Raw genomic sequence first — 13,920 nt, forward strand, 5'->3', positions numbered from 1 at the left:
ACTGCTGGTTGTGAAAATCATGAATGCAGAGTCTACTATAGTAATTATATACAGTAATAAAATACAGTCATGCCAATCAAATCTAAACAGCCTGTCATTTTCCACTACTGCTAACTCACCCAGCGTTTCTACATTTCCCTGCTCGTACAGAACACCTAATGGTAAAGTATGTTAAAGGCAGGGGTAAGCCTGCAGGATGGCTGTTTGACAACTGCATTAGCAATAAAGGGACAGCCATGGAAAAAAAAAAAAGTCAATATGCCTAACTTAAAGAGAAATGTCCTTTCATAGGTAAAATGTAAGGTTTATGTAACATCAGTGCTAGTGTTAAAAACTGTGCTGAAAACATCGTATTACTGAATTTACTTAACCTGGACAATAAGTGTTCTTTCCCTTATTCTGCTCTGTTGCCCTGACTGAATGAAGAAAGAGTTAACGGTATCAGTATTAAGCAGGAAGTTCTGTTAGGCTTATGCATATGATGGAATGAATAATTTAGCATCTTCAGGAAATGCAAACTGCAGTAGAATTTAAGCAACCTATCAGAATTTAGATCAATATTTTACATGATAGTATGAAATTAAAGTCAGTGGAAAGAAGATGCTTAAAGATACCAAGTGAAGAATGTTAATAGTTTAAACTGTGAGAAAGACTGGGAATTTTTTATTGGAAATGTTTTGTCTTACGCAGCAATAATGGTTTACCTGCATTCTGACACTTGTCAGATGACTTTTTGCCAACATGATTGGTAATGGGATGTGGCAGTTTCTTTGCTGTCAAAGAAGAGATAATTTCTCAGGTTTTTCTTGTAAGTTTTAAAAATTGTCCTTATGGGTTTTTTCTTTAAATATGGAATAAAGGAACTGAAGGGTAAAACCTGAAGACTAGGCATGTTTCTTTAATAAAGGTTTTATAGAAGTAGCCATTTGCAAACATCGGTAAGACAGATTTTTAAAAAACAGTTTAAACTTATAATTATTGAAAATATTCTAAATTGTTTATCTCCTGTGGAATAATCTCATTAGCTTGGTAGACATTTTATATGTACGCCTGTGGTCTTTCTATATCTTATGTCATTACTGTAAATAAATATTGTGCATGCAACTTTAATAGATTGGGTGGTTGGAAGTACTTAGCAAAGGTGACATTTATCAATCTTATTTTGTGTTTGCAAAATACAGTGTATGTAATATTTTCAAAGCAAGTCTTAATTGGATTATGTTAAATCTAATTTCTAAAAATGATGAAAAATTCTCTTATTTAAGACATTACCATTTTTAGATGTGTGTTATTTAAATATAAATTGGTTTGGTTCTGATTTTTCTAAAACTTTTAGTTAGCATGAGTTGTATGTTTTAAATAATACAGTCTTAGGGGAGATCTAAAACACTGTCTTGTTTGCCTTTATGTGGGCTTTCTTAAGCCCCAGTGCATTTTAACCACTAATTGTTTCTTGGTTAATACCAACGGAAAAAGAAAATCTTTCCCATGCTGAAAATAATTTCTTTAGGATTTTACAGAAAATTATTGATGTAAAGTTTTGGATGTCACTAAAGTAATAGTAAAAAAAAAATTTGTTTGTCTCATCCCAATTTTGAGTGTCACTTTGATTTCAGATAAACCCTTCCCCTTTTCATAGATCATCACCTTCTCATTGAGTTTTTTCTCCTAAAGAGAATTTACTTCATTGACACTTAAGCTAAAATTTAATGTAAATAGCCTAAATAAATGGCTGTTTGATCTGGCCACACATTTTTAATATGACATTTTGTCAAGCATGTATATATATATTGAGAAAAAAATAGTAACGTGGCTTGGTAAAAAATGAATAGCTGATTTTTAGCAAACCAAAGATATTCTTATTTTGTATCAATGAATATAAAACTCTTTATTGCAGTGTGCCGTTTATAATGGCTTTGGTCTCTTTCCAACTAGTAGGAATGAGTTAATCTTAAGCACTTCCAAGCTTAAATTTTTTTTTGGATTCAGTTCTCCTAAATGAGAGTATAGATCTTGTGAAATTAACACTAATAGCCATAGATCTTGACTTCCTCTACCTTATCTTCATTGACTTTAAAAATATATAACCCTAAAATGCTGGTTGCACTCTTTGACCGTATAACTTAGGAAATAACTAAGTTATAAGTGCATCATTTGATCTATGGCTGCTTACAGGGTTTTTCCACAAAAAAACGATTGCATAAATTTTTTTAAGAGCCTATGTTAAAGAGGATGCGTTTTTATTAAATTACAGAGCTTCCAGGATGAGGATCTAGATAGGACGTATGTATAAATACATTTTGAACATTTCAAAGCACCTTTTAGTTTATGTGAAGTTCTTCAGATGGCCCCGTTGTCCTTCGAAGCTTCTAACACCAAGGTGTCTGTTGCAGCCCAGAGCAAGGTTACTGCTACCCAGGACAGCACTAATTTGCGATGTATTTTCTGTGGTAAGCAACATTATGTTTACATTACTTTTTCAAGCTGTGGTACATGCTACTTGCGCATTTCCATAACTTTTGTTTTCTTAGGCCATAGTCTGGTTTGTGATATTTGGGATATATAGCAAGCTATTGTTTTTATGTTGTGATATTCGTTGTGGTTCATGTAGGTGATTTGGTCAGCTTTGAGTTGGCTTGTTAGTGAGGATTAGAATTAGTTAGAATTAGGATCTTAAAACTATTCTTGTCCACCTCTTCCAACACAAATGAGAGGGGTTTTTGTTTGTTTGTACTTTTTTGTTTTTAATTATTTTGTTTGGGAGCAAATTTTTGATTTAGAATTTAAGGAAAAAATTTATGTCCATCTTAATATGATTTGAGGAATGTAAATGTGCCTTGTGCAAAGGAAACTTTTGCTTAACTTGAATTAATTTTAGGTGTGCATGTTGTGAGGCAGATGTAAGCTATTACTTGCTTTAATAGGTTGATTTCTGATTGACAGCCTCCTTTATTCAGTAGGTTAGAAATCTGTGACTTAAGAGTGAATTTAGGCTTATTGAGTGTTTTCTTTCACTCTCACTCTCATATACACACGTGTGCACATATATGTATTGTTTGCATGGACAAACCAGGTATGTCACGTAGCCACCCCAAATTAGAGATAATAAGATATATACCTAAGGATACGTATCTATCTATAAACACAGATAGATACATATCCTTGTCTAAATTCTTTTTATTTCCATTTGTTTCTGAAACTTTGTTTTAAAAACCCAAGTTCCAAAGAGTTACTTTTAATTACTTGAGCTTTGAAAAGAAACCTCATATATACCTTTTTGATTCATGTGTACCTTGCTAGCCAGATTATTTATGAGAGAGATAAAGTTATTAAATGATAAACAGTATTGCTCCAATTTTACATAAAGTGTTCAGCTCTGTGTATGTACTTTATGTGACTCATAATTTTTACCGTGACTCCTCAATACTAATGATATTGTTTTTTTACCTATGAAGAGAATTATTTTAAAATGTATGTACTTTCTGGTTTAGGCAAAGAAGTACGTGTTGCAAATTTCTTTAAAATAAAAAAAGAAAAAAGGAAAGAAAAGAAAGGGCTAATGTATTTGTTAGTCACTTAAAGTTATATTTTAGGATTGTTCCAGAGGACACAGTTACAGCAGTGAGCCTATTGTGTGGCTGTTCATAAATCCCTCCTCTCCCTCCCAGATCCCACAATGAAACACTGCAGATTAAGTGTGTAATCAGTAACTTTTTCTCCTCATTTTTCTGCCTCCTCCTGGGGGTTTTTCCGGGCTATCTTTTGAACTAGTCATGAGTGATTATTGATATTTGTGTTATTAGGACTCTCTTTAGCTCATTTTGAAAACCCATCCAATGTTGTATACCTTTCTATTTAATATGTTGAGGTCCATATGCAGAATAATGGATACTTTACCCAATTGCAGAGAAAATATTGATTTGACCTAAGTGAAGGTGAATCTTTAAAGTTGTAAAATAACGTGTTAAAAAACAGATTTCCCCCCATTATTACCTTTAATTTAACTGTGTGCAAACAATATAATTACCACGTTGCTAAGTTTAAACTTGATTGTATTGTGTATATAATAACACCGATTTGTCTTTTAGTCCTGTGTTTTTAAATAGTCTGTGGCTAATTGTGAAAACAGATTTGTGAAAATTAAAATGTGACAGTAAGTGGAATGTGCTTTAACCAAAACTCAATATTGAAGGCAAGACTGACATGCAGTTCCTATTATAGAGTCTCCTGATCTGATTTTAATCACTTATAGGGTACTGTATCAGTGACATTGCCACATTTCTCTGTTACAAACAGTAACTCACACACTTTGCTATATACCTTCTTGTAGCCAGGACAAATTAAGATCAGCCACTATCTTTGGCTGTGAGGGAGAGAACAAACTCTCAAACAGCTGCTATTCTTTATGATAACATAGAAAGAGCAAAGCAGGTTCACTAGTTTCTTAACCTTCGTTGTTCTTCCCTCTTTTTCCCCTCCCCAAAGGGCTGTTAACCACCACATGATGCTCATAAAATATTGTCATTTGCCCACTGAAATGGTTATGAAAGTACCTATTTTGCATTTTATGAGAACACACTCATTTGGGAATGTGACCTGTGTAAAGTAATGTTTATATTCCTGAACATACAGCGGCAGCTGACAGACTTTGCCTGATCCTAGTTGCTGCTTCATGTCATGTGGGGTGCCTTTGGTATTACTTACCAATTTTATAGCCCATTAGAATGTTTGACAAGAAGGAAAAATGTAATTGTGTACCTTAAATTTATATTTACCTGGAACTTTTAATGTTTATAGTATGTTTGTATTAATTTTTAAATGCACATAAATTTCAGTGTGCTAGTTACTGCAACCTGACAATTTGAAGAAGAAACAAACAGAACAACCAGATTAAATGTAGATGTGAAAAAGTGCCAAGGGGAGTGATTCCGTGCACGGACACACACACACACACACACACACACACACACACACCCCACCCCATTTAAAGGATGTCTGGAAAGACAAAAAGCCCAAAAATCCATTATCATCACAAAGAACCACGTAGAAAAGAATTGTTAAGAGTTGTTCTAGGATCAAAATTCTCCCCATTTTAAAAGGATCTTCCTTGAAGCTTTTCATCTCAGCTGCAGGAATAAACTGTAGTAAATTTTTTTTATAATTATGATAACAGCCACAAAATATTACCCACATTTTAAAAATCTCCTTTCTGAACAGATTTGCTTAGTAAGCTTTTAAAAGCTTTAAAAAAAATATTCCAAAGCAGGTTCTGTAAATTGCTAAAAGATTTTCTTTTCTCAGCTTTTGTGAGTTAAATTAAACTTGTGTTAGTTTTTTAAAAACCTGTTAAATAAAATAAATAGGATTGAGTTGAAATTTTGACGTCTTTTTTGAATCTATATATTTGAATTAAAACTGAGATTTTAATTGGCAAATTTAATCCATTAATATTACCTTTGATATATAACACCTGTCCTAGGTGTGTGACTGGTGTAATTGCATTCTTCTTTGAGGTAGATGCCAAACAGGTCTAACCTACTCACATTCAGCTGTTTCATTATTTAAGCAGCCTGAGGGTTTCAACTTAAATACTCAAGTAAACATTATTTTAAAAAATAGTTAAAACATAATGGTCTTGTGAGTTGCCCATGCTAAATGCTCACATTTAGTACTTTGGATATATAAAGTACATTCCCTAAATAATTTCATGCTACCTCAGATTCACCCGCCCCTCCCCGCGCTTGTGTGTCCCCAGAAGAGAGGTCTTTTCCCTGTAAAGTATTAAACGTTTGTGTATAGCCTAATAGGAGAGTCTGTTTTTACATCATTATTTTAATTTCCCAAGAAAAGAATTCTAGTCTGTTTACTAGACAGCAATCATGTATTTTCATTTATACAAACATTTACGTGTGTATTTAATTTCAAAAGTTTTGGTTTTTTTTTTGTTATTGATTACATGGGATTAATTTTTTTTATATTTGCTTTATTTGGTTCTCAAAATAGCAGACTCTTAGGAAATCTAATGAAATATATCACTGCAGTTGTCATCAGTTTGTCTTTAGAGGACAAATAAAGTGATTAATCTAAAAACATTTGTAAAGAGGTGAGAAAAAAAGTTAGTAGGTAAGTTCAGATCAAATTAATTCTGTTTTTCCACACTTGGGATACACCAGTACTGCATTACATCCTCATAAATCTTTACTTCCGGTTGTGAAATCTACTCCACTAGTATAAAATACTTTGCACTATTAGCCCATAGATTACAAGAATTCAGTACACAGAAGCACTTATTTCGTAACTTTTAAATAAGTTGTCTACAAATCTTTCAGAATATCTGTTAGGAGCATTTGCTGGTACACTAGAATTCACAAATATATGCAGTATGTCATTACTCATATATTCTTCTCCAAGAGTGGAAGATAACTACTGTTTCTTTACTTTCTTGTTTACTGGATTAGACTTTAAGATTGTTCTATTTTAACCCTAGGTATTATATATTAGCTCCAGTATTTATCTCATTTTGTGACAGATTTGATTTTTATATCCAATGACATTAAGATGTCCCATAATTCAGTGGCATTCTATCTAAGATGCAAAAAACAGGTCTGCATTGTACATGGTATGTGGGAATGGATGGTCATTAGTGTCTCATGACAGAACCATGTTGTATGAATGCAAGTTTTTTTTTTCCTTCTTACCCTAAATGAAAACTTAAAATTACCTGTTAAGTTAAAAATTCAGTTCAGTAGGTTAATTACTATATGAAAGTTTAGCAAATGTTTGTTTTCACCAGTGCTGGAAATGCTAGGCCATTAGACAAAAATGGCAGCTTAAATTGGGCAGATTTGATAAATGCTTTAGCATACTGGAGTCTAGTAGTAAGGTTCTCATGCTCTCTCTCTCTCTCCTGTTTTTCATTTCCAGTGTTCTATTTAGGTGAGTTTTTGAATTCTGATTTTTCATTTAAGTTCTCCCTCTCCACTTCATGAATAACTACCCCAAAGAGAATGTCTCATTGTCTTAGAAAATGTCAAGCTTAGGTGCCTCTTCAGATGCTCATCGAACACTTGTTTTACTCAAGCTCTTCATATATAAATGTTTCTTTTTCCTTATTGTTGATGTTTTCCATTTGTTTCAAGTAAGCCTTCTGGAGATGATGACAGTATTATGTTGCAGTCTTTCATTTGCTCTGTGTTATGTAAAGCTTATATTTTATTTTGCTAGACAAAAAGAAGACACGTTTGTAAATATGTGATGGTTTTATGTTATTCTCATGATTTTATCTCCTCTCTCCAGCTAGATATGAAGATAATGTTCATCTGTAATGTTTTCTCCCTCTGTAGGGCCAACATTGCCTAGACAAAACTCACAACTACCTGCTCAAGTTCAAAATGGCCCATCCCAAGAAGAATTGGAAATTCAAAGAAGGTAAATTTTCAAGTTATTGTTTGTACTTTTTCTTTATGCTTCAGAAGACAAAACTGAACATCCTGTGTTTAAAGTAGATTATGTCTTATCAGCTGTTTAAGAGTCACAACTTTTATTCTTATATTAGTAAGTTTTGTGACTATCATTAGTAAGTTACCGGATACTTGTTATGCTGGACATGAGATGTTATAAAATTTCATACGTGTTTTTTTTTTGTAAAAATTATATTCAAGGTACGTTTAAAATATTGTAAATACACTTAACAGAATTCAAAATCTTCTTATGGTTCAAGAAGTCTTACTTTTGTAATTATAAAGTGATCTGTGACTACTATGATTTTCATGTGACGAATTTAACTAAAAAGTTGAAATAGTGTTGGCTGTTTCTGTAACACATTGATCTTCAGATATTACTATAGGGTTTAGTAGTAGAATACAAAATCATTCTCTACTGGGCAGCATTCTTCCATGACTGGGAGTTCTCTGAAAGTGGGCAGAGTATGTAGGCTGACAGGCTAACCTTTGGAGTACCAGGATGGCGAGCAGGCAGGCCTCAGAACCGCAGAAATGCTGAGCTACTTAAAGTTCCACCGGAAGCCCCAACTCATCTGAGGCAGCTTGTTCAGTTTCTTTAGAGAACAGTCTTCTGTGGTAAATGCCATTCCATCCATTGAGCTGGGGTTGGGGAGGACAGGGGAGGAGCTGGTACAGCTGTTCTTCGGACAGTGTATATACTTATTAATCAGCGTGATTATTGTGGCACTGCTCATTCCCATTCTCTCTGCCTGCTGACCTCAAGTTAGAACTTTCCCAGGTTCCTCTTCCCATGTCTGCTTTGACCGTCTTCAGTATGTGTTCTGGGTTATGGATGCCTGCGCTGCTCCATTTATTTATGTCACAGGCATTTTTTGTTCTAAGTGCTTAAGTTATATTGGGAAGGGTGGGGAGAGTGGAGGGAACAAAAAGCATGAAACTCATCAGACAATAAACGTGACATGATAGAGTAGAAGATGGTAAGTGCTATGGGGAAAAATGCTTCAGAGTAAGGAGGATTATATGTTGTGAAGGGGCAGAGGGAAGTGCTGGTTGTAATTTTATTTTATTTTTCCGTCCATTACTTACCAGTCTCAGTACTTGTGAGTTTAAATAGAGTGGTCAGGGTAGATCTCATTGAGATGAAAAGAAGGAATTAACCAAGCAGATACCTATGTAAGTGCATTCTGTGCAGAGGCCTTAAGGAAGGTTGGTGCTTGTGTGTACAAGGGAAAACAAGGAGGCCGTGGAGGCTGGAGCACAAGAGAGTATTAGGAGATGAGGTCAAAGGTAATAGAGGTCAGATCATGCAGGACCTTGCAGGCTACTGTGAAGAATTTAACCTTTACTCTGAGAGAAAGGAGAACCATTGTACAGTTTTGAACATAGGCATGATCTGACTTAAAATTTTAGCAGAATCAGTCAGGCTGCTCTATTGAGCCTACACTATTGAGAGACAACTTGAGGCAGGTGCAGGGTTGTGACAGCAGCTCAACAAGAAATCCAGTTAAGAGGCTGTTGCAGTGAACTAGGCAGGAGATAATGGTGGCTTCTCCCAGATAATAGAAGTGGTTGTTGAGAAGTCAGATCCTTATATGTCTTGGTGGATTGTATGGTGGGGTATGAGGGAAGGAGAAGGGTTGAGGTTTTTAGGCTAAGCTAGTGGGAAGGATGGAGTTGCCATTAATAGTTGTGAAAGACTGTGTAGAGCAGGTCTTGTTGGGGGATGTCAGAATTGAATTTTGAGGATGTTCGGTTGAGCTTTTTACTGGACATGTAAGTAGAGATGTTGAACATTAGTCTCTAGGAGACTAAGGAAGAATTCTAAACATAGAACTCTTTCCTACCCTTTCTGTCTTCCGGAAATCTCATGATAAATTTGCCCTACTAATGACCACCACCTTCAGTTTTCTACTTGGTCATGGGTTTATTCATATGCATTTTAATGATGTTTCTGGAATTTTAGTAGAATTTTGGGGAAGATTACAGGACTCCTCAATCTACCAACCTGAATAAGAGTCCAGACACTCCTGTCTTGTCATCTCCCTGCTCAGCATTCCTTATGGCTGCCTCTGCTCACATCAGTTTACTTCTTTGGCCTGGCATTTAGGAACTCACCCCATGTTTGTGTTTCACCCCCCATGACTGTCTCTGTGTACACCATACTCATCTTTCCCTCATGTTTGTGTGTAGCATTCACCTCTTCTGACGTGTCCTTCTCATATCCTTTCTACGTTGTCATTTTCTGTAGACTCTTCTCCAGGCACACTGATGTTCTTCTTTTCTGAATTCCTGTAACTTAATCACACAGTGTTTTGTATTTTCTTCCTACTTGTTTATTTTACATTTGAGTATTACCTCCACAGTGAACATTATGGGCTAATTTGAGAGTAGAAACCTCAATAAAATTTCTAATAAAAAGTTAAGAAGTTTCTGGTACTGAATTAATTTATATGCAGGTTTTGGGGTATAAGACAGAAAGTATATATTTGACCTTTAATGTAGTAATTTTCTTCACTTTTGCCTAATTTTTTCCCCACTCTAAACCGATGGTTTGGAGGAGAAATTACTGATGTTTAGCTGGTAAATGCCTTTTAGAGACTTCCCAGGTGCTAGGGAAGACATTACCTAGGAAGGTTGTTGAGTTGATTAAGATAACACACTCTTTTCTTGCTGCCTAGGATTTTCTGTGTTTTTTGGGAGTTGGTGGGAGGTTCACGGAGGAGGTGCTCTTTGAGCTGTGCCTAAAGAGGCAATAAAGTAGGAGTTTCCAGTCATAGAAGAGAAAGGCATTCCAGGAAGAAAGAGTAGGCGTGTAAAGGCAAGGCGATGCAAACACACGTGCAATGTGAGTACGCTTCCTCCTTCCCCCTCCAGGACCAATGGTACGGTTAGATGAGGTTGCGTCCACCTTGTAAGGGCCTTATATACAATTATAAAAAGGGTATTTGTCATTTTTCTTTGACATATATCCCGTACAATCTGTTTTTGCCTGTGGTTAAACCATACTTGGAAAAAGATACTACAAAACTCTAAATATCTACTAAATATTTATATAGACACTTAGTACTGGTTTTCACTTTCTCTCAGCTGACAGTAGTGCATGGTTGGATCTGGTTGTGTAGGCTAGCAAACGGGAAGGATGTATAGCACAGTCTAGTGTGAAGTTTGGTTCCCAGTAGAAATTATATTTCCAAAATTTATTTCATGTGGTTATTTATATGAAAATCATTTTTTAAAACTTGATTTAATCTTCAGAGGCAAAATAAAATACCCTCAGGCCAACTTTATATTTCATAAGCTGAGTGAAATTGTCCTATTAACTTTGGCTGTTTAACTGACCTTTTTCTATACTATTACTGGAACGTGTAATGAAAAACATTATCAGTTTGCATTATAAATTCACAGCTGTGAGGATGTGGGTGAGGTGCCAAATGGAAAGAGGGATTAGGTGAAAGTTGGCCAACTTGGTTTCTTTCCCTTGCTCAGCTCCTAGACACTGGCAGCCAGACCTGTAGAGCCCAGCAAGAAACTAAGATTCCTCTGTGGGAAAATTGCCATGGCCAAGAGAAGACAGAGATGTTGACAACTCGTCCTTGCCAGCGAAGCTCATTTACTTAAGGGGCTCTGATCAACTTTGGTGCTGCTTATAAATATGAACAGACAGCCAAGGATCATCAAACCTTTCAGGCCAACTTCTATAAAAGAAGGACCAAAACAAAGAGTTGAAATTGTATGAAATAGATGTAATGCAGGGAGCGGAAGAAAACCTAAAAATATACTACAATAGCTTCAGAGAACTAGGAGAATATATTTCATTGATGAAATAAAAATTGGTAGTTATTTTAAATGGATCATTCAGAGAACAAGAAAGTAAACTTGGAAACTTTTTTAAAAAACCACCTTTTTTTTCCCCCCCCCCGAGAAATAGAAGGGCCTGTGCTGTGGCTTACATAATCCCAGCACTTTGGGAGGCTCAGGTGGGCGGATCACGAGGTCAGGAGTTAAAGACCAACCTGGCCAATATGGTGAAACCCAGTCTCTACTAAAAATGCAAAAATTAGCCAGGCCTGGTGGCATGCATCTGTAGTTCCAGCTACTTGAGAGGCTGAGGCAGAAGAATCGCTTGAACCCGGGAGGCCGAGGTCACAATGAGTTGAGATCGTGCCATTGCACCCCAGCCTGGCGACAGAGCAAGATTCCGTCTCAAAAAAAAAAAAAAAAAAAGAAAGAAAGAAATAGAAGTTTTGAGAACTAAGGTTGAGGAATTTATTCTCTGAAAATAGTCCTAAAACAAAGAGGTGGCACATGAGAAAGAAAGTAAAGTAAGAAGATCAGATTAGAAGATTCAGCATCCAAATAATAGAATTTCTGGGGGAGTGGGAAGGAGAACAAATACGTGAAGAAATTGAATTTGCAAATAAATAACAAGAAAACTTGCTGGAACTCATCGATTGTCTAGATCAAAGGTCCGCAAACTTTTTCTGGGAAAGGCTATCTGTGTCATTTGCTATACTCTTCCTTTGTAGCTCGCCATAGACAAAATGGAAATAAATGGTTGTAGCCAGATTTGGCCCTAGGGCTGTGTACAGTTTGCTAGCTTCTGGTCTAGGTCAAAAAAGCTCGCCCAAAGTCCAGCCCAGTAAGTGGGAAAAACACAAAGACCTCCCACCAAGGCCTCTCACTATGGTATTTTAGAATGCTGTCCTAGAATAAGTAAGATTTCAAATGCTTGGTAAGGGGTGGTGGGAGCGACAAGGTGGGGGAGCTTCAAAATCCTAAGAGAATCTCTTTCCAGTCTAAAATCTCCTCTTCAGCACAACTTCCTAAGAAGCTATTGGAAGATGTGTTCTGTTAAGATGAGGGAGTAAAGCAAGAATGATGAACCCATGACAGCATCCAGCAGACAAGGAATCCAACTTAGGAAAGAGATAGGTAATTCCCGCATGACTAAGGTCAAAGCAAAACCTAGGGAGCAGCCCGTCTGGTTGGTGCCGGGAGGGCTGAAGGCTCCCAACAGGTTGTTTCTGAGGGAAAGCAAAACAAAAGAATAGAAAAAGCTGACCATGGTTCTGCTATGTTGGACCATGTTGATAGGGATTACAGTTCTAATGGAGAGTTTGGGGTGAAGTAGGGACAGGTATATAGAAAAAGAATCAAATTTTAAAAAGTACTACTTTTTAGCACCAAAGTAAGAAAAAAATTGTTCTAGAAAGTAAATGTGATCAGCAGTGAATTATGTGATACGTGAATATTGGTGTATCCAAAGTGGTGTTATGAGTTTATTGGGAAAATGGAGAAGAAAAAGTTTTGGGGAGCTAGAGATATAGGAATTAAATCATTTGTATAGTAGGAAGTCAGTAGATAACATCTAAATATGAAAAGTCTAGACGTAATAGTTCTAAATGAATTACTGTATTTAGAAACATGTAATAAGTACCAGAGTATTGAAAATAATTGCTTCTGGGGAGCAAAATCAGAAGTGGTGAGCGTTAGTAAGAGGATTACTGTTCTAAGTCTTATAATTTGGCTTTTTAAGTTATTACTACTGTTATGTTTAATTTTTTATTTTTAATAAATGTAGAGTCAATAGAGCAAATGTCTAAGCGTTCATTCTTATTAGTCCAATACCCTTTATTATTATGTCATTTATTAAATAGTTTTTGGTTCCTACTCATATAATTAATATTTGACTTGGCCATGATGAGGAAACATATTCTAAGAAACATGAGTCAGTCCTATGTTAGTCTCCACATAGAACCTTAATATAGTTAATATCTATAAATAGTTCGCAAACCACCAGTACTATCTGAAAGTTATAAAAGGGGAATAATAATTGCAGCACAGAACTGAGCAGTTGGAACAATGAGAGTGTATAGCCCTCGTATTGGCCTTCAGAGGCAGGATGGACCAAAAGTTGACCGCCTTCTCTTGTGAGTATCAACTCTTGCCTCAGCAGCTTTGTAATATTAAAACTTAGCTGTCTGATCACATTTTATCCATTTTTTATTTGTTTACTGATAGTGAAGTGAAATGCTCATGTTATACAATCAAACTATATCTGTGTAGTTTTATTTTCTGAGAAATGTCAATAATAACAGTGTTACTAAATATTACCAACTCAGAACATTTTTCCTAGACTGTTCCTACTTCATTTTGTTAAAATCGAAATCATTCTTATTTACCTAGTAACACTATTCATTATAGGTAAAGCTGGGTGAAATGTATTTTGAACTGATGTTACTTACATTTTACTTGCTTCAAGAAATGTCTTTGAGTCAACATAAACTAAATAATGAATATATATTTAAAAAGCTATTAATCTCAATGTGGGCTGGTGCTTTGTGCATCTATTTACATTTGGGGATAGCTGTTTTGGAGAGAAATAGGTATTTGGGTGGTGGAGGAACTGTGTCTGATATTTTTTAAATGCTTAAAAAATAATATTGGTCATTTGCAC

The 13,920-nt window shown here is 35.6% G+C and overlaps 1 protein-coding gene across 25 annotated transcripts in view; it reads left to right on the forward strand.

The window, feature by feature from the left end:
• The window catches only part of ENAH (ENAH actin regulator), a 155,691-nt gene that overhangs the window by 112,678 nt on the left and 29,093 nt on the right, over nt 1-13,920 (forward strand). For 16 of the 25 annotated variants that reach the window (XM_054502169.2, XM_054502229.2, XM_063672019.1 and 13 more), the window contains one exon: nt 7,344-7,428. In XM_054502169.2, coding sequence (XP_054358144.1) covers nt 7,344-7,428 — 85 coding nt within the window. Of the gene's footprint in view, nt 1-2,393; nt 2,451-7,343; nt 7,429-13,920 lie in introns of all 25 variants that reach the window. The other 9 variants (XM_063671689.1, XM_063672237.1, XM_063671654.1 and 6 more) reach the window with 1 other exon arrangement.

This window comes from Pongo pygmaeus, chromosome 1, assembly GCF_028885625.2.
Source record: "Pongo pygmaeus isolate AG05252 chromosome 1, NHGRI_mPonPyg2-v2.0_pri, whole genome shotgun sequence".
NCBI classification, from domain to species: domain Eukaryota; kingdom Metazoa; phylum Chordata; class Mammalia; order Primates; family Hominidae; genus Pongo; species Pongo pygmaeus.